We start from the raw sequence: 21,119 nt of genomic DNA, 5'->3' as shown, positions 1-21,119 counted from the left end.
GACAATCCCCAGTATATGCTTTGATACTTAAATGAGACGTCGTTGCCGTAGCCTCTGTCCCCACCCTGAAGTCTCTGGCCTCCATGCTCAGTGGGGTTCTCCTTACAATGCACACTGACAGTGCGCTCTATTGCTGGCTTATCACTTCTCATCAGGGCTAGTGAGGGAGCGCACTGTCACTCTGCATTAAAAGGAACACAGTGACAAGACCTTGCTGAGCATACGCCGGAATTGACAACTGACGCATGCTCAGTACAACGGGGACTAGCTCAGTCCCTGCAAAGGACATCAGTGATGATGCTTTGTTTCAGGGCGGGGACTGAGGCTGCGGCAGCTTCTACCCCTGACATTGTTCTGTTTGAGTATCCCAGCATTCACCGGAGATTCACAAACTAAGTGTCATCAGAGAAGAAGTTGGTAAAAAAAATAAATAAATTAAGTAGAGAGGAAACGGTAGGAACTTTTTATTAGGCCTCTGCCACACTCACGTGAAATTCACGCACGTGCCGAGAGACACGTATTTCCCCTGCGTGTTGCGTGCAGGTAAGTACGTGTCTCTGGTACGTGCGTGACACGTGTGTTCTACGTGTGCTATCCGCGATAGCACACGTAGAATCAGTAATTATTATACTCACCTGGTCCTTCCTGATGTCCGCGCTGCTGTCCGTGGTGCTGATCCTCGGTCTCCAGCACTCCCGTCTCCCCGCTGCTGCTGCTGCCAGGCAGTGAAGTGAATATTCAATGAGAATAATGAGCGGCGGTCGGCAGCAAGAGGCAGCAGCGGCAGAGACAGGAGGGCTGGAGAAGGTGAGTTAATGTTTCTTTTTTTTTTCAATGACATGTGTGTTTTCTCCGGCGCGTGTCACACGGGACCGCATGCACACTACACCCGTGTGGTGCGGGTGCGGGCCGTGTGACACCCGTGCTGCCGGTGAATAAACGGACATGTCAGCGCTTTCAAAAACGCACACACGTACAAACGCACACGGACACACGTTCCGTGTGGTTTTACGTGTGTGTGCCTGCTACAATAGGGTAGCATTGGTTAAAGTGTCTCCGTGCCGCCGGTACGTGTAAAAAATGACAAACACGTGCCGGAGGCACGGATGTGTGGCGCAGGCCTTAAAGTGTATTAGAAATGCATTAGACAATTGCAATAAATAGACAGGTTTAGAAGTACATCAATGATTGTTTCGGAGCACCCCTTTAAGCCGTCTATACTCTGTGTGTCTCCTTAATGTCACGTGATCCTGGGAGAGCCAGTGCAGACACCACTGTATCGATGCCATCATCGGAGGTGAGTATAGATGTTATTTTGCATAGGGATTGAGAAGGGCTTATCCAATTGATGGACATCCCTTGTTAACAGTACCTGACAACTGCCCTAGCCCCCTAAACCTTCACTATGTCGGCATTACAACCTTTTTCTACAATCTAATTAGCCCCTTTTTGTTGCGTAAGTGTTGATAATAAATATAACATTAACATTAAAGGGAATCTGTCAATAGGTTTTTGCTACCTCATCTGAGAGCAGCATGATATAGGCAAAGAGATTCTGAATCCAACGATGTATCACTTAGATTACTTGCTGCAGACATTCTGACACAATCAGAATTTTTAGATTTCCTCATGCAGCAGAGCTGAGAGAGCTGCCCTGCACACTCCGGGCTCTCAATAGAGGTTGTACATTCACAGTGAGGTATCAGAGGAGGGGGCATGCCGGACTGCAGTGAATGTGACTTTGTAGCAGGAGCAATGATAAGGGTCCTGCTGTTTAAACAAAAATAGCAAATAAATAACAGATGGGACTGTGACAAGACCAGCATAATTGAACTTTCTGTGTTAACCCTTGCAGCATACTGGCTTCAGCTTACAGAGCAAAAACCTGTTGACAGATTCCCTTTAAATTTGCTCTCGAGCGTAAATAAGTGCGTAGTCTGGATGAATTGATTTTCCTATGCTAATCCTCCCTGACATCATCTAAGCTCGCGTCTGTGAGTGACATCATTTCCAAGAGTAACGTCATTCTTCACTCTGGCCGTATATAGGAGGAGCAGCCACAGAACACTCAGAGGTGTGATACAGAACCAGTACAGTCCAATCATGTGATGACGTTTCTGTCCGGACCTTTATTGTATATTACAGTATATCTGGTTTGGTGTGAGACAGCAGAAATATTTGTATACACCGCACAAATGTGTGAACATGATGTCCTCCACATCTACACCTCCTACTAGATACAACTCAGTAAGGTGGATTAAGATGCACATTTATATCTCACTTGCTATAATAAAAGATTTGAGCATGGGCTACATCAATCTCCACAATTAGCACTACCCCTTAAAGGGAATCTGTCACCAGGTTTCGACCACCTAATCTGTGAGCAGTAAAATGTGGAGACATAGACCCTGATTTCAGAGTTGTATCACTTACTGGGCTGCTTGCTGTAGTTTTGATAAAATCAGTGTTTTATCAGCAGGAAATTTACACTGGAAGACTAGTAAATCTGCTGCCAGGTAGTCCTCCATATTCTTGATCTCTGCAAAACCACAACACCGATTGGCTATGCACACTGTGAACACTAAGAAAGCCACCAATCAGTGGTGTGGGTGGGGTTATACAAAACTGAGCATTCAGATAAAGCAGTGATTTTAGAAAAATTAACAGCAAACAGCCCAGTAAGTGACACATTACTGGAATCAGAGTACATTGAACATTTATGATGGGAAATACACTGCAGACAGTGTGAATAGAGCCTTAGTGGATGTCATTGAACGGTTACTTTTATGTATTTGTCACATTTCAGCTGTGTGCTTGCTGATATTAACCATCTGCAGAACACATTTAATGAGCTTTTTTCCTCTGTAGGTGGAATTTGACTGCATAAATGAGAAGAAGAAACAGAAGAAAAAAAGCTACAGAAATTCTGGGGTGGTCAGTGTGAAAGTGTGCCAAGTAGGTGCATCGAGATTTTTCTGTTTAGAGAGATTAGTTGATATGTACTATTATCTCATCCTACTTAAGGCCTCCGACACACATCCGTGCCTCTGGTACGTGTTTGCCATTTTTTGCACGTACCGGCGGCATGGAGACACGTTCAGCAATGCTACCCTATTGTAGCAGGCACACACATGTAAAACCACACGGAACGTGTGTCCGTGTGCGTTTGTACGTGTGTGCGTTTTTCTACACACTGACATGTCAGTGTTTTCTCCTGCAGCACGGGTGTCACACGGCCCGCACCCGTACCACACGGGTGTAGTGTGGATGCGGTCCCGTGTGACACGTGCCAGAGGAAACACATGTGTCAGAGAAAAAAAAAAACATTTTCTCACCTTCTCCAGCCCTCCTGTCTCTGCCGCTGCTGCCTCTTGCTGCCGACTGCCGCTCATTATTCTCATTTAATATTCACTTCACTGCCTAGCAGCAGCAGCGGGGAGACGGGAGGGCTGGAGACCGAGGATCAGCACCACGGACAGCAGCGCGGACAGCAGGAAGGACCACGTGAGTATGTAAATAACCTGTTCTCCGCATGTTATCACGGATAGCATGCAGAGAACACATGTGGCCCACACGTACCAGAGACACGTACTTACCTGCACGCAACACGCAGGGAAAATACGTGTCTCACGTGAGTGTGTCAGAGGCCTAAAGGAAATGTGTCAGAAGAAAATACCCAACACTTTGCATCAGGATTTTGTGCATTTTTTGCCATCTTTTTTTTTTTTTTATTTTTTCAAGTCAAGACATATTAAAAAAACAAAATTAGAAATGTTGCATGTTTCATGCCACTGGGGGGTGGGGGGGACTTTTCAGCAGTCTCATTATCATCAGAGGCAGGATTACAATGACAGGCAACTTGTCTACACACAACTGATAACACAGGATCCACCAATCACAGGAAGTGAAAGCAGCTGCAGCGGTCACTTACTGTTGATTAACTCATTTGGCCCAAAAGTGAGGAGACAGAAGCCGGCACTGATTGGGCACAGGGTGTCTCAACTGTACATGAACCCCGGCACCGCGAGCCCGGACATCGCTGGAACGGTGCTGGTACGGGAAAGGGGTGTGTGTGTAAATATATATATATATATATATATATATATATATATATATATATATATATATATTATTATTATTCCCATCTCCAAAATCCTAGCCCAATGTGTAGTAGGTGTAATAATAACAAAATATTAGCAAATACCTCCAGTTACAAATGTAGTATAGTTCTCCTGATTAGCTGTCACTTACCTCATGTTCAGGGCATTCACGACCTTAGGTATCCATAGTTACAACCACTCATATAGTCACAGTTAGTTGCTAGTGGCCATAACCATGGATTTCTAAGGCCCTGCAATGCTCTGCACATGAGGTAAGCAACATAGTGAATAAGAAGAACTATACTACATTTCTAATTGTATTTGCTAATATCATTATTATTATTATTATTATTATTATTATTATTAAACCTGTTACATATTAGGATAGGATTTTGGAGATGGGAATACCCCTTTAAAGGGAACCAATCACCAGGATTTCGTATATAACCTAAAGCCAGTGCTATACTGACACTATCAGGCTGATTCTATACCTGTAGTGGTCAGTTCGGATGTATAGGTTTTGAAATCCAAGAAAGTAAAGTTTATAAAATGATCAGCTTCTTGAGTGACAGCAGCTGAGGAACAGATAATATATTCATAGTTATCCCCTCCCCCTGTTTGTACAATAGTTATGCTAATTCTATCGATTCACTTTTACTTGCAGGACCTGTGTGAGGTCATACCCATGTGACCAGCTGGTATCCGCTTTGTTGGATGAGGCCCCGAGCATTCTGGTTACATGGGTATGACCTCACACAGGTCCTGCAAGTAAAAGTGAATTGATTGTATAATACTTATGCTAATTCTAACAGGGGGAGGGGATATGTCTGAATTCCCCCCAGATATTATCTGCTCCTCAGCTGCTGTCACTCAAAAAGCTGGTGATTTTATAAACTTTACTTTCTTGGATTTCAAAACCTAAACATCCGAGCTGAGCACTACAGGTATGTATAGAATCAGCCTGATAGTGCCAGTATAGCACTGCCTTTAGCTTATATACAAAAATCCTGGTGATTGGTTCCCTTTAATGTAAAAAATGGATTTGTTGCATAGTTGACACAAATGGAACGACCTCAGTGATCACCATGGGCTCCATCCGTTATACGTTTGTTTTTATAATGGAAGAAAAATTTCTGCAGGATGTTTTCTATGTGACACAAAACGGGGACCAAGACAGGCCCCGTAATAATCAATGGGGGATCCCCGCTTCTATTTGCGGCAATTATGCAAACATTTTTACATTATTTTTGTTTGTTGCAAAAATTGGAAGAAACAGAATGTGAATGCATCCTTACTTTTCTTTTTTACATAGCCTCTTTACAATGCCAATGACTTGTTTCATGGACTTTTTTGTTCTGCAATTTTTAGATTAAACCTGCAACATTTATAAAATTGTCACAATTGTGTATTTATCCATTACTTACCTCTGGTTTGTCTCTTTTTTAGATCACAGTAGAATACACATTTCTGGATTATATTATGGGGGGATGTCAGATGAACTTTGTGGTAAGTGTGTGACATCAACTACGTCATCACCCAGGCAAAATACTTTCTGGCCATTTGTACGAGAAATCAGGAGTTTTTTAATTACTTTTATCCAACATGTGTAGTTGTCCCAATCTTTCTGTCCACTGAAGAATGAGTGTACCCTGTATATGACCCTTGACTTCATCTGCTTTTCACCACCTATTTGAGGGTTTTCATAGGGATATCACAGGGTCAGCCACCGTAGAGTGGGGGCGCCATTTTCGTAGCTATCAGGGTGCCGACCCCCGCGGTAGGTAGTGGACAGGAGGGAGGGTCATTGTAAAGGGTAAGCATCTTACCTTCTTCCCTCTTTTTCTTTATAATTTATTTGCACAAAGGTTGTGGATTTTAATAAGTATCAATAAAATTTAAATTTTAAAAGGGTTATATGATTAGTTACACAAAACCCCCCCCTTTTTTCATATAGTTGATGTTTACCAGCCCCAAGGTTATGGAAACAAATGCACAGACAGAATGTAGCAGATCACACAAGTGTAAAAAACTAACAATACAACCATTCTCAACCTACCAGATCATGGAGGGGGTGATCGCCCAGTATGAGAATTGCGCATATGGCACAGGTCACACACGTGTGAAGCACAGTGCCCAGCCAACAGCCTTTTATATGCCCCTATTATTCGATTAGGCGGCTGCCTGGCGCTCTCTCAGTGCACTACAGAGGTATCGGCCCCTAGTTTACAAAGTGACCATGGATGGGCCATCTGCACCCTGTAAAAAATATAAATAACTTGCATTAAAATAAGGTCTCTTTCACACATCAGTATTTTGCATCAGTGTTTTGTCAGTGTCTCATCAGTATTTGGATGGCAAAAGCAGGAGTGGAACTCACAGAGAAGAACTATAATTGAAAGACTGACACTAGTTCTGTGTTTTGGAGACACTCCTGGTTTTTGCATCCAAATACTGATCACACACTGATGAAAAACTGATGCAAAATACTGCGGTGTGAAAGAGGCCTAACTATGAGGCATTGGTTTATATTTTGGCCAAAATACGCAAGCTTGCAACACAACGTCAAGGGTCATGTCTAACTAATCCAACCATCAGTTTTATTTTTTTCACTTTGTGTATTGAAAAGCGAAAAAAAAAATTGATAGAAAAAAGAAGTTTTTACTTTTTTTTCTGGGTTTTGTTTTTATGAAATTCACTTTGTGATAAGAATAACATGTTAACTTACTTATATGGCTCAGATACCTCATTATTAATTTTTTTTTATGTTGTGTTAATTTCAGAAAATTGATGTACATATGCATTTATTTTGTGAAATAAATACAACATAAAAACATTTTAAATGAGGTATGGGCATAATCATACTGACCCGCAGACTTAAAGGGAATCTGACCGCTCCTAATGCCTCCCAAACCACTATCATGTATGTATTCTTGTTAATTCCCTTCCTAACAAGCACTTTGTACTATATGTTTCATGACACTATATAGTAAAAATCCTACTAATCATCTTATTGCGCCTCCTATGGTCATTTATAACATGTAAAAAAAAAGAGCACACAAAGATGGCCAGTTTTATGTGAGCCCAACAGCCAACGTCAAGACGACCTCTTATTAATAAGAAGTTGCCTTGATGTTGACTGTTGGGCTCACATAGCACACAAAAATGGCCAGTTTTAAGTATCTCCTTTTTGTACATGTTTTCCATAGCAGTAATGCATGTCTATATTTCCATATTCATTGTTCGACATATCTTAGCGCTTCAGAGTGCAACTGTCTCTTTTTTTTGGTATTTTTTTTTTTCTTCTGGGTATTGTCTTCAGTGGACAGCAGATTATGCTGGAACAATGTGCTGTCTGGAAATGTGCATTGCGTCTATGAAGCAGGGAGCACACACCCAGCTTCACTGTCCTGGATTTATTATACATGGACATGAAAGAACCAAAGACACTTATATGTCTGAAATTTACAAAGTGTTGGCGCTGACATGACAGCGGATGACTAATCTGGGAACCCAACACCACATTGACTAATCTGACATTAACACAACGGATTTTTTAAATATTTTTTTCTGATATAGTGTAGTCAGTATCACATATACCCTGGGCTTGTTAGTAAGGGTATTAATATACGAATAAAGATTGATTGTTCTCAGTGAGAGAAACAAAATTATAATCTTGTGATACCTTTTAATGGCTAACTAAAATAAGATAAAAGGATGTTACAAAGCAAGCTTTCGAGACATCTCAGGTCTCTTCCTCAGGCATGGTATGACAAAATATCTGAAGAAACACAAATATATGCACAAACAGAGCAGAGGGATGGCATAATAAAAGACATTTAAAGAAACAAACACTGAGCTTAGAAAGTGAATCCTTAATTAACTTTGATTAGTGGTGTGAAAGTTTTAGTGTCCCAATATCCATGAAGGATCAGAGGTCTGGTGCCCGTAAGGTACCGTCACACTAAGCAACATCACTGGCAACATCGCTGCTGAGGCACGACTTTTGTGACGTAGTAGCAATGTTGCTAGCGATGTTGCGGTGTGTGACATCCAGCAACGACCTGGCCCCTGCTGTGAGGTCGTTGATTGTTGCTGAATGTCCTGGATCATTTTTTAGTCGTTGCTCTCCCGCTGTGAAGCACAGATCGCTGTGTGTGACAGCGACAGAGCAACAACTGAATGTGCAGTGAGCAGGGAGCCGGCTTCTGCGGACGCTGGTAACCAATGTAAATATCGGGTAACCAAGAAGCCCTTTTCTTGGTTACCCGATATTTACTTTCATTACCAGCGTCCGCCGCTCTCACGCTGTCAGTGCCGGCTCCCTGCTCCCTGAACACGTAGCCGGAGTACACATCGGGTAATTAACCCGATGTATACTCTGGCTAGGAGTGCAGGGAGCCAGCACTAAGCGGTGTACGCTGGTAACCAAGGTAAATATCGGGTTGGTTACCCAATATTTACCTTAGTTACCAAGCACAGCATCGCTTCCACGCGTCGCTGCTGGCTGGGGGCTGGTCACTGGTTGCTGGTGAGATCTGCCTGTGTGACAGCTCACCAGCAACCCGTGTAGCGACGCACCAGCGATCCCTGCCAGGTCAGGTTGCTGGTGGGATCGCTGGAGCGTCGTGTAGTGTGATGGTACCTTAAGTCTCTGGAGCAGACCTCCCAGATTTTTTAGTGGGTCATAAATCCTCCTGACAGGTTGAGTCCTTTGTCCACAGAGTTAAACATTGTGATGAACTTGTATTCCCGGACCCTGCGATTGGTTCTGTGATCTGAAGTTGCCTTTTAATATGACAACTTTCATATGGTTTAAGTTGTGTCCTGAAGCACAGAAATGTTTGGCCACAGGTAAATGGATTTTTTTGTCTGTAATTGTGTGGCGGTGAGATCTCATCCTTGCTCTCAGTCTCTGTCCTGTTTCTCCAACATAGAGGCCCCCAATAGGACATATAGTGCACAGGATTAAGTACACCACGTTTGAAGAGGAACACACAGAAGGACTATAAAATTCCTGGGACATTCAGGCAGCGCAGGATTAACCCCTGCTTTTCCAACCTCAGATGATTACTACTACTAAGTGAATGTCATAAAAACAAAATCTGCAAAAAAAAAAAAATGTCAATATTGCTTTTTTTTTCCGTTCCATCAAACTTTTTTTTATTTACTCTTTTCAAAGGGTTTACATATCCATGTCATCTGTGTGCACAGTATCATTTTTTTTTCCAGGATGTGGGATCCTTGAGTGGAGTCCATCCTGAATTTCTAAGTTTGTGTGGCCCCTTATATTAAGCACCAATGGGGGGTTTTAACATCCGGTGATGGCTGTTGGGCAGCGTAGTTATACGGTGCTGCTTACTGACTATCGTTTACTTACTATAACAATAGGTTGGAATAGATTTCACTGGATCAAACGGTGATCCCAGGTCTCCAGATTCTCTGCACTACATTAGTCCCAATGGAGTCAATGAGTACCTGAACGCCATCTGGTCGGTGGGCTTGGTAATTCAGGATTATGACACGTAAGTCTTAGACCCACGTTCTTTCTTGTCTTTAGTAAAAGCAATAGCTGTCAGGGGGCAGGTAAGTAACATATTGGGCAATTTTACTGTGTAAGCTATATAGCAATACAAAGAAAGTTCATTTTCTGGCATTACATAACATTATTGTGCCCATATTAGATCTACATAATACAGAAAAGTCTGGCTGCAACTGCTACAAATTGGTGCTACAGGGTAATACAATAGTCACAAGTAATGGGAAACCCGAGCACTCAATAAGGAGGAGAGGAGAAATTTGGATGCAAGTGTTTTTATTTACAACCGACAAAAATTGCAAATTGTGAACCCTAACACAAAGCAACAAACCAACGTTTCGGTTTATCAGACCTTTCTCAAGGTAGTTGCCTGTGGAGGTAAAAGTATACAGTGAGTATATATACAAGTGCGACAAACAGCAATATATACAAATATACAGTTATATACAGGATATGTACATACTTATAATAGAGACGCAGGGACATACGGGTCACAGGGACAGCCGTCAGGGTAAAGAGTAAGTGGAGGGCATCACATTCAGCAGTATGCGGTATCTGACATGTAAGAATAATATGCATAAGAAGAAGCACCACAATGCAATATGGGAGAGTCAGAGCACTGTACGCTAGATGATGACACAGATGGCAACATGATCACGTGATTACTGGTATATAGGAACGGAGGAAATATTATAATCCTCATTAAAAATGACACAAGAACATCAGTTGAATACATGTATGCATGACCATTTATCATGGAAAGAAATAGTAGCAATCAAGGCAGCAGAACTACATACTTGAATGGTGGTGATGTTGTGAGTAAACACAGAGGCAGAAGAGGAGAGGAGAGGACGCCTGGAAGAAAAGTCATAAACGTTAGAGAGTAATAGACAGGGATAGTGAGAGGTCCACAGGGGGCGGTTGTAATGGATTACCTGCTCAAAGAGGACCATGTAGTGCTGGAACAGCGGTGGCAGTGGTAATGGCAGCGTGGGTATACAGGGCTGGGGAGCGTCATTATAAAGGAAACGCTGAGTACGGCGTCACTTCCAGTTTGGACGGGTGCAATGTATTGAGGGACATTGTCCACTGCGCATGCGCGTGACGTCAGCGGTGCCTGAGCGAGCGCTAGGAGGGGCTGGGAGCATGAGGGCGGTGTCTGAAAGGAACGTGGATATGTCAATCATGTCGAGGGGTGTGAGCATAACGTCAGTGATGCAGAGTGAGCGCTAGGCGGGGCCAGGACCCTGAGCGCTGAGTCTGATAGGGATATGGATATGTTCATCATGGCAAAGGGTGTGGACATGATGTTAGTGATGCAGAGCTGACGTTAGAGGGGGCTGGGGGCAAAATCGTTTGGTCTGATAGGGGCATGGATGTGTCAGTAATGTAGGTGTGTGATAGGCAGGGTGTGGGCGTGGCAACAGTGGTGTAGTGTGAGCGCATAGAGGGGCTGGGAGCTAGAGTACTGGGCCTAATATGGATATGGGAGTGTCAGTGATGTATGTATTAGGCTATGTGCGCACTAGGCTGTTTTACCCGCGGATTTACCCGCAGCAAATCTTCCACTCCCAGAAGTTTCTGAAGAAATTTTCTTGAGAAACTTCACATTTCTAGTGCGCACAAAGCCTTAGAGACACAGAAAAGAGGACACAGGCACTGAGTAGGAGTGTGTCAGTAATGTATGTGTATTCTTCACAGGGTGTGGACATACTAGAAACTACGATCTGTGTCTTCTTAAAGGGCCATGGCACACAGTTTAGGTATGTCATTAAGTAGGGAGCGAAGGCTGGATACAAGGGTGTTGTAGATGGAGCATAGTTACTTGTCAGGAGGCCCAAAAGTGCAGAGGGAGCTTATAGTGGACCGTGAGTAAGGGAGAAAAGACACTAGGATACCTAAAGGAAGAAAGGGAGCAAGTACAGGCGTCAATATCAGTACATAACAATAAATTGTTAAATGGAGGAGAAAAACAATCATAATACTACAGCTTGTAATCAATCATGTAAAAAGGCGCAAATTGGTATAATGCACGCATATCACAATGTATGATATAATGAGTCGTCAGAGACAGTCAGAGAACTAGACATGAACCTCATATTCCCGGTTGAGGCCATGGGGTTCTAGGGTTTGGAGGGTATGAATCCAAAAGGATTCCCTCTCACGTAGTAATTTGATGCGGTTGCCACCTCGTCTGGGGGGGCAGACCTGTTCAAGCACCTGAAATCTCAGTTGTGAAATTGAATGACCAGTAGAAATAAAATGTGCAGGGATAGGCAGAACCGTTTGCCTACATCGAATTGTCGATTTGTGCTTACTGAAGCGGTCTCGGATATGTTGGGTGGTCTCCCCAACATACCCGAGACCGCACGGGCACTTGATGAGATATATAACGTGATTAGAGTCACATGTAAAGTATCCCCGATTGGGGTATCTCTTGCCAGTTCGTGGGTGGGTGAAATGATCCCCTTTAGTGACGTGAGAACATTGAAGGCAATGAAGACAAGGGAATGTCCCCTTGCGGCTGGTGGATAGGTAAATTTGCCTGATAGCTGGTTTGGATGGGCCAATGTCCGCACGTACTAGTGAATCCCTTAGATTGGGGGGACGCTTGAAACAGAATAGTGGCTTGTTTTGGAATTCAGGAATGGAGGGATAGGCCTGAAGTAGGAGGGGCCAGTGTTTCAAGATAGCAGTTTTGATTAGTGGAGAGAAAGGATGGAAGGTGTTCACGAAGGGGATTTTGTGAGAGCCTGATGTCTGCGTGACTTGTGCAGCAGGTTTCACATAGGGGGGATATCCCCTATTGTGGAATTTCTAGTTCATCTCTGTGTGTCGCATGTCCCTCATTGTAGAGTCTGAGACAATTCTGTCAACTCGACAGTGTTGTGAGTGTGGTGGGGACCTTTTGATGTGGTTAGGATGGCAGCTGGTATAGAGTAGGAGACTGTTCCTATCCGTTGGCTTGACATAGAGGTCGGTGGACAGAGAGCGATCAGTATTGATTATAACGGTAGTGTCCAGGAAATGGATGGAGCAACTGTCATGATGGAGAGTGAAAGAAATATTGGCCCTAGCAGAATTGAGGTCTGAAAAAAAGTATTCGAGGGACATTATGTCATCAGTCCATATGAAAAATATATCATCGATGAACCTCTTCCAGATCATAACAGAGTTGTCAAATTGGGGGTGGGTGTAAACAAAGCAGTTCTCAAAGTAGTCCATGAAAATATTAGCGTAGGGGGGTGCGACGTTCGAACCCATCGCGGTCCCCCTACGCTGCAAGAAAAATTGGTCCCCAAAAAGAAAAAAGTTTTTTGTGAGAACTTCCTCAAGAAGGTCGAGGCAAAATTTCCTCTTGGGGTCTGAGAAATCAGTGTGATGCTGTAGGAAAGTATCCACTGCCATAAGTCCCTCTGAATGATCAATGCTTGTATATAAGCTTGATACATCCAGTGTGATCAACAGGCTGTTATCAGGAATATGAGGAATGGATTTGAGAATGGACAAAAAATGTCCAGTGTCCTTCAGGTGAGACTGGATTTTGGGGATGTGGGGTGACAGTATTTTTTCCAAAGTGATGGATAAAGGTGAAAGAATCGAGTCAGTGGATGCAACGATGGGGCGGCCAGGAGGGAATGACAGATTCTTGTGTATTTTGGGTAATGTGTAGAAGACTGGGGTGATAGGGTGATTTGTTGATGAGAAAATCTGCGAGTTTACTATCGATAATGGAATTTTGCTGGTAGGTACTGATTTTGGTACGTATAGCAGATGAAAAAACGGAGGTAGGTTGCCATCTGTGTCATCATCTAGCGTACAGTGCTCTGACTCTCCCATATTGCATTGTGGTGCTTCTTCTTATGCATATTATTCTTACATGTCAGATACCGCATACTGCTGAATGTGATGCCCTCCACTTACTCTTTACCCTGACGGCTGTCCCTGTGACCCGTATGCCCCTGCGTCTCTATTATAAGTATGTACATATCCTGTATATAACTGTATATATTGTATATATTGCTGTTTGTCGCACTTGTATATATACTCACTGTGTACTTTTACCTCCACAGGCAACTACCTTGAGAAAGGTCTGATAAACCGAAACGTTGGTTTGTTGCTTTGTGTTAGGGTTCACATTTTGCAATTTTTGTCGGTTGTAAATAAAAACACATGCATCCAAATTTCTCCTCTCCTCCTTATTGAGTGCTCATATTAGATCTACAGACCGCGTATTCTGAAAACACTTTTCTGATCTGAGCCCTGCTTGTAGTATAGAGAGAAGACAAAGTAGACCAACAGGATAGAGAAAATACTCAAATAATGTAGACACTGCAATTTCATTGTCTGCCACAAGATGGCAGTATATAACCCCCTAGTGCAAAACCCAACACATATTTGGGGTATGTCAAGAAAAAACCCAATATATTGACTAATGTAATGCTAAGAGACATAAGGCAGTACTCACCTGCACAAAGATGTGGGGTTGTCACAAAACAACCCTCCAAGAAAAGCTGGTGACACTAAAAAGGCAGTAAGCAGCCCTTGGAGCAGGCATATAAACAAAGAGTTACTGTAACAGAAAGTTGAGAGGAGACTCAATAGCGGTCCACAAAGAGGAGACTTAAAGGGAATCTGTCACCAGGTTTTTGCCACCTAATCTGAGACAGCATAATGTAGGGGCAGAGATCCTGATTCCAGAGATGTGTCACTTCTTGGGCTGCTTAGTGTAGTTTTGATAAAATCAATGTTTAATCAGCAGTAGATTATCATTAGAGGACTACTTGGCGTGCTGCAGGTAGTCCAGCATACTCATGATCTCTGTATAACTGCTAGATCTACAGCAGAGAAAACATTGATTTTATCAAAATGACAGCAAACAGCTCAGTAAGTGACACATCGCTGGAATCAGGGTCTCTGCCTCTACATTATGCTGCTCTCAGATGGGGGAGCACAAACCTGATGAAAGATTCCCTTTAATAGCAGTATACAATTATGTTAAAGGTAGCCACAGTGCAGAACTACCCTATTCTCATTAGCACAAGAAGTACAAGAAGCAATGGGATGAAACTATAATGAAGAAGATACATAGTACATATTAGGAAAAACTTTCTGACCATAAGAACAGTCGTGAGAGTGGAACAGGCGGCCATGGGATGTAGTGACGTATCCATACTGAGAGTGATGTGATCCTGATGTCCTTAAGTATCAGGAGCTAGCAATCCCATGACCCACAGTCCGCACACACTCAGACCAGCGATCACAGAAGAAACAAGGGAAGTATATGTGACGCCCCTGAACTAGTCAGGGTGTCACAGGGTACTGCACTCGTTTATCTGTTGGTGCAGGACTCAACCCCTCATGATTCTGGGATCCTAACTTTTGATTTTGCTTCCACCAACATTCAAACCCTAGTCACCTTACACCACAACCATGTCAGGCACACCAGTGGGCGATCTAGCTTGAATAGGGCCACCGTCCTAGGGCTCAGACAGACTGGTGGGAGGGACTTAGTCCAGTTAAGTGTCAGCTTTCAGTTGAGTGGTAGCTCTCAGAGAGTGAGGAGCTAGGGGAGTTGGAGTTCCCTCGGAGACGTTGGCTAGGTTGCAGACTGTGGTCTGGGACCGGAGGAGTCGGAGACTCGGTCGCAGGGTATTGGAGAAAGGAGCCAGACTTAGTTTTGGAGAACGATTGGCACCGTAATAGCTATTAACCAAACCGGTACCGAGCACGGCGGGGTACTAGACTCTAGATCAGGGAGTAGCTTCACGCCACCTGATAATTAACCTGTGGAGGATAGTATCTCTATGAACTTTCCCCAAGAGCTCAGAGATCGAAGGCACCAACACAACGAGGGGTATAGGGCTTTCCAGCTTATGAGGCCCACTGAAATCCCAAGTGTCAGCCATCGAGAGCACAGCTTCACTACCTAATAGTGGGGAGCGGGACCCTGAAAGCTTCAAGCCGAGGGGTCACACGAAAACACCTAAACATTAGTGCAAGGAGGCAGGTCAAGACCACTGGCAGCATCAAAGGGAGCGGATTCCTGGACAAGCTCCCCCCCAGAGAGGCAGCGGCACCCAGAGGCTTGGTTTACCTTGTGTCAGAGTCTGCTTTGCTGTTGCACCACTACTAACAATACCTGAGTGAGTACGCTGTCCTCCCCTGCTTCCAACCTGCACCATGCTCCCCTACACCTCTACCCATCCAGAGTCCCGCGGCCTCCCCTACCCGTGGAGGGAATGTCATCTGGCTGCCCCGCTCCATCTCCCCGGGTGCTCCCATCAGCAGCGGTGGTACTCCCCTTACCACGAACCACGGGTGGCGTCACAAACTCTTATCCCCTGTAAATATCCCCTTTCCATTTGAAGTGGCCGCGAGCCTCCGGGTCTGGAGACCCTTGAGCCACAGCATCAACCCCCGGATCCGAGCGGTTCGACCGATATATACAAAAAAGCTGACCACTAGTATACAAAGTGCAGTGATCACACACAGAGAGTTGATAAGAACACAATTCCCAGGTGCTGCGAGAACACAGATGTGAATGACGGCTGTAGCCATGGGCAAACAACTTACCATGAAAGTGTGAGCGTATAAGTGCGTGAAGGGTATATAGTATATACCCAGTTGTGTCTTTAACTAAAATAGAAGTGCAAATGTAAGATGTTAGTGGTGAATGTGCAATGTATAAAAACAGAAATAAAATAACTGTGCAAGTGTTGGTTATCCCCGGAGGCCCCACGTGTGGCCCTTGGCTTTATCCTAGAGTTACTGGTTATATACAGTGACCCTGTTTTCCATTGATACAGGTGTTTGCCCTTGTGCCATCAGTATTTTATACAAAATAGGAGTTAGAGAAATGCAGAAAATCAAGCCTGCAGTCATCTGGGGGTAATTTGTGTGTCCTATTTTACAACGTGCCATTGCAAAGTTCCATTCCATTCATATCCAAAGAGTTGAAGAGGCAAAAGGCAAATAAATTCACAGTCACAGCACTTTATATACCTGCCCTATATACAGGTATAACAAAAAGCGAATCCATATAGGTCTGTGCAAAACACCGGACTGCACTCTGATGTCATTCGAGTGCAGTCTAATTTATGCTGCCAAAGACAATGGAGAAGATGTAGAAATTTTGCTCTTCCGTTCTCTATGCACCTGTCATCCGAGAGAATCTGATCACGGTATAATGACACTCAGATCACGCTCGCAGAAGAGTCTGAGCCCAGTGACATTGCCATAATCAATCTGATTCTCTCGGAGGAGAGATTCATAGCTCATGTGAAGGCAGCCTTAGGGGCACTTTGCACACTACGACATCGCAAGTGCGATATCGGTGGGGTCAAATTAAAAGTGACGCACATCCGGCGTCGTTGTCGACATTGTAGTGTGTAAATCCTTTATGATACGATTAACGAGCACAAAGGCGTCGTAATCATATCATCGGTGTAGCATCGATCATTTCCATTAATTGGGAAATACCGATGTTATGATGTTGTTCCTTGTTCCTGAGGCAGCACACATCGCTGTGTGTGAAGCCGCAGGAGCAAGGAACAGCTCCTACCTGTGTCCTGGCCGGCTTTGCGGAAGGAAGGAGGTGGGCGGGATGTTTACGTCCTGCTCATCTCCGCCCCTCCGCTTCTATTGGACGCCTGCCGTGTGACGTCGCTATGACGCCGCACGACCCGCCCCCTTAATAAGGAGGCGGTTCGCCGGCCACAGTGACGTCGCAGGGCAGGTGAGTGCATGTGAAGTGATAATGTTCGCTACGGCAGCTATCACCATGATATCGCAGCTGCGACGGGGGCGGGGACTATCGCACACGGCATCGCTACCATCGGCTTGCGATGTCGTAGTGTGCAAAGTGCCCCTTAGAGTAGGAACCACTAGCATTTTTACAGCAATAGATGGATATAGTTTGTGAATGTTCATTCATTTTCTGAATGTGTTCCTTTTTTTATTTCTAGGGATAAAATGTTCCCGGCCTTTGGCTTTGGTGCTCAGATACCACCAACAGGGCAGGTAATGGCTGCTGAAAATGTATAAGATGCAAAATTACTGGGAAAAGGTCAAAGTGATTGCTGCAAAATAACTTCACTGAGAACCTGTTGTAGGCTTGGTGCAGACAACCATATTTTTTCTCAACCGATAAAATCAATTAGCTATGCTAATCACATTCTGACCAGACTCTGATGTCGGTTTGATCCGAATGTAACAAGAGTGGAACCTAATTTTATTTGGAGAAGATGGAGACATTTTTTTTTCTGTCTTCGATTCTGTCAGTCCGTGAAAATCAGACCACATACAGATGTCAGCTGAGTGTGGTCCAATTTTTCTCATAGACCCATTGACTTTTCACATGACCTCAAGTATACGATTTGCATACATTTGGTCACATGCCAACTAGACGTGCGCAGCCTTGCTCAATAGAAGTAAATTAAATGAGGCTCGACATGTCTAGTTGGAATGTGTCCGGAAGTTTTCAAATTGCATATTTGCGGTTATGTGATCGTCCGCTTCCAGCACAGAGAATCCTGACAGAGTGCGGTGTGCGGGCTGGGAGAATTGAAAAGTCTGTAGTCACATAGTCACTGCAGACAAGCCTCGACAAAACTCCTTTGACTAAAATATTCTTCTTCTCTAAAACCGAATGAAGCAATGCTGAATTATCGCCCTCAGATAGTTTTTATTTATGTGTATGTTTGTTTTCTTTCTTTTCTTAGGTTTCACATGAATTCCCCATAAATTTTAACCCATCAAACCCATTCTGTGCAGGTAAGGGTTTACGCAATTAGGTTTTTATCTTTATTAGAAAACAGGATCTCAAAGTGTGAGCACATAGGAGTACTCACGTTGCACTTGATTAATTATGTCTAACTATTAGAACATGCCATCATGAGCCTGATGTGAGGCCTCAAGGTCCCTCAGAAACAAACATTCATATTTCCCAGTTGAATAATAACACAGGTCTGCGACTAAAAAGCTGTTTATTTTCATCTAATTTCCATGTATTTTGGTGTGCTGAAAATGAAAAAAATATTGAAAAAAATCCTGGACATCAGGATTTGCCACAAAATGCAAAATTCTCTTCAAATGTAGTACATTTTTCATAATTTTTATTTATTTATTTTTTTTAGGGTTGTGAAAGTCAAAATTACTAATAATTAATTCACATCAATGCATTGAAGATATATAATGACAAAAAAATATAACTTTCAAAGAAAAGAACATTCAGAGTGAGCTAATGAAACCAGCATCAACATTTTGCAAGCTGAATGAGCGGGCTCTGACATGCCCGAGCTTGTTTCAATTGTTTTATCTTTGTTCTCGCCTGTTCACACTTTTTAGGGTATGTGCGCACTAGGCGTTTTTTTCACGCTGCGTTTTTATGTGCGTTTTTGTCTCAAAAAACGCACCCGCAACTAAAAAAAGCGACAAAAACGCAAGCGTTTTTACCGCGATTTGGTGCGTTTTTTGCTGCGTTTTTGCTCACTGCGTTTTTAATCAGTGCACAATGCCATTAAAGATTGTTGATGAGAAAAAAAAAAAAAAAAAGGTCTGATGTAATTTCCTTCTTCAAAATGTTCATTGTATGCAGGAGAGCAGACAGCTGCAGAACTAGTGTATGCAGGAGAGCAGACAGCAGCTGCAGAACTACAAGGCTCAGCATCCTCCATCCAGGACTGTATGCAGGAGTTTTTTGCCCAAAAAGAAAAAAAAAATGACATGGGCTTCGCTATATTTTTGTATGCTAGCTAGGTACAGCAGGCAGGTACAGGCTGCCCCAATCCCCACCTGCCTATTTGTACCCGGCTGGGAATCAAAAATATAGGGAAGCCCTTTTTTTTTTTTTTTTTTATTTCATGAATTTCAAGAAATAATTAAAAAAAAAAATGACGTAGGCTTCGCCCAATTTTTGAGTCCAGCCAGGTACAACTAGGCAGCTGGGGAATGGAATCCGCAGTGCAGAGTGCCCATGCTTTCTGGGCACCCCCACTGCGAATTGCAGTCCGCAGCCACCCCAGAAAATGGCGCTTTCATAGAAGCGCCATCTTCTGGCGCTGTATCTAACTCTTCCAGCTGCCCTGATGCCGGGTGGCTCACTGGGTAATAATGGAGTTAGGGCTAGCTGTATATTATCAGCTGGCCCTAAGCCCGAAATTCATGGTGTCACGCCAATATTAGACATGGCCACCATGAATTTCTAGTAATGATGAAAAAAAAACACAACACACAGAAAAATATTTTTATTAGAAATAAAACACAATACAATTAGTGACTCCATCTTTATTGAAATAAAGAACCCCCCTCCGCAGTAATCCTGGGTCAAGGGTCCCGCGCCGTCCAATCCGGATCCAATATCATCTGATCGGTTTGCTGGAAGGCAGAGCGATCAGATGATGTGTCAGGTTAAAGGACGTGAATCACATCACACAACAGTTGATTGTATAAAAGCCGATTATACAATCAGCTGAAGCATCAGTGCAAAAAAAAAAAATAAATACTCACGTCTGTGCTGATTACCGGCAGATCCTGCAGCGATCGGATGAGAGTCTGATCCTGTCCCATCGCTGCAGGAGCTGCCGGTAATCAGCTGATGAAGTCCCCTGACGGCAGGATCAGCTGATAGCCGGCCGGGCGCGAAAAAGCCGGCGACACCGCGAGAATTACGATCAGCTGATGCGTCAGGTGACTGCATCAGGTGATCCACCGCCAGGTCCTGCAAGCTTCGTACGTGCCCCGGGGAGACTGCACACAGCCAGAGCGGCGGTACCGGGAGGAGATGGGAGCGGGCATGGCACCGGGACCCTGCAGACAGGTGAGTATATATGACTTTTTTTTTTTCTACTGTTCACTTTTGTTTTCGCCGCTGCCTCCACCTCCCGCCCGGACATGGCGCCGCACGGAGCTGACATGGCACCGGGCGGGTTGTGGACGCAGCGGTGACGGTACCGGGAGGATTCATGCTTCTGTGTTTACCAACAGAAGGAATCCTCTTCCTGTACACGTCACTTTACTGCCCACCCCTTGCGTTTATAGCTGCGTTTTTAGTCATAGAAACACAGCTATATGCGTTTTTCATTGCGTTGTTGAACATCTCATTGAACTCAATGGGTGAAAAACGCAGTGAAAAACGCAGAAATAATTGACATGTTGCATTTTTGTGGTCACCACAAAAACGCAGCTACAAAAAAACGCTGTGTGCGGACAGCACTTCTGAAAACCCATAGACATTGCTGGGGAAGCAATGTCACTGCGTTTTCAGCACAAAAACGCGGTAAAAAACGTCGCTCAAAACGCCTAGTGCGCACAAGGCCTAAATCTCAGTTCATGTTAGCTCTTCATATTCAACCGTGTTTCCCAAATTTAGCATTATGGATCAGCGGAAGTGTATTAATTCGCCTGACAGTTTCTGTTACATTTGTGGTGAATATACAGTGTTGAAGCGACAGCTGAATATTACAGACTTTGTGAAAAAAGTA

At 43.8% G+C, this 21,119-nt stretch overlaps 1 protein-coding gene across 3 annotated transcripts in view; it reads left to right on the top strand.

The window, feature by feature from the left end:
• The window catches only part of CPNE3 (copine 3), a 132,554-nt gene that overhangs the window by 86,197 nt on the left and 25,238 nt on the right, over positions 1–21,119 (top strand). For all 3 annotated transcript variants that reach the window (XM_075353114.1, XM_075353113.1, XM_075353115.1), the window contains exons 9-13: positions 2,869–2,955; positions 5,547–5,606; positions 9,489–9,622; positions 17,604–17,658; positions 18,360–18,411. In XM_075353114.1, the coding sequence (XP_075209229.1) occupies positions 2,869–2,955; positions 5,547–5,606; positions 9,489–9,622; positions 17,604–17,658; positions 18,360–18,411 (388 nt within the window). The remainder of the gene's footprint in view (positions 1–2,868; positions 2,956–5,546; positions 5,607–9,488; positions 9,623–17,603; positions 17,659–18,359; positions 18,412–21,119) is intronic.

The sequence above is a fragment of the Anomaloglossus baeobatrachus genome, chromosome 6 (assembly GCF_048569485.1).
Source record: "Anomaloglossus baeobatrachus isolate aAnoBae1 chromosome 6, aAnoBae1.hap1, whole genome shotgun sequence".
Lineage (NCBI taxonomy): Eukaryota > Metazoa > Chordata > Amphibia > Anura > Aromobatidae > Anomaloglossus > Anomaloglossus baeobatrachus.
Note: the sequence above shows the minus strand (reverse complement) of the source record. Positions and strands in the feature narration are given on the sequence as shown.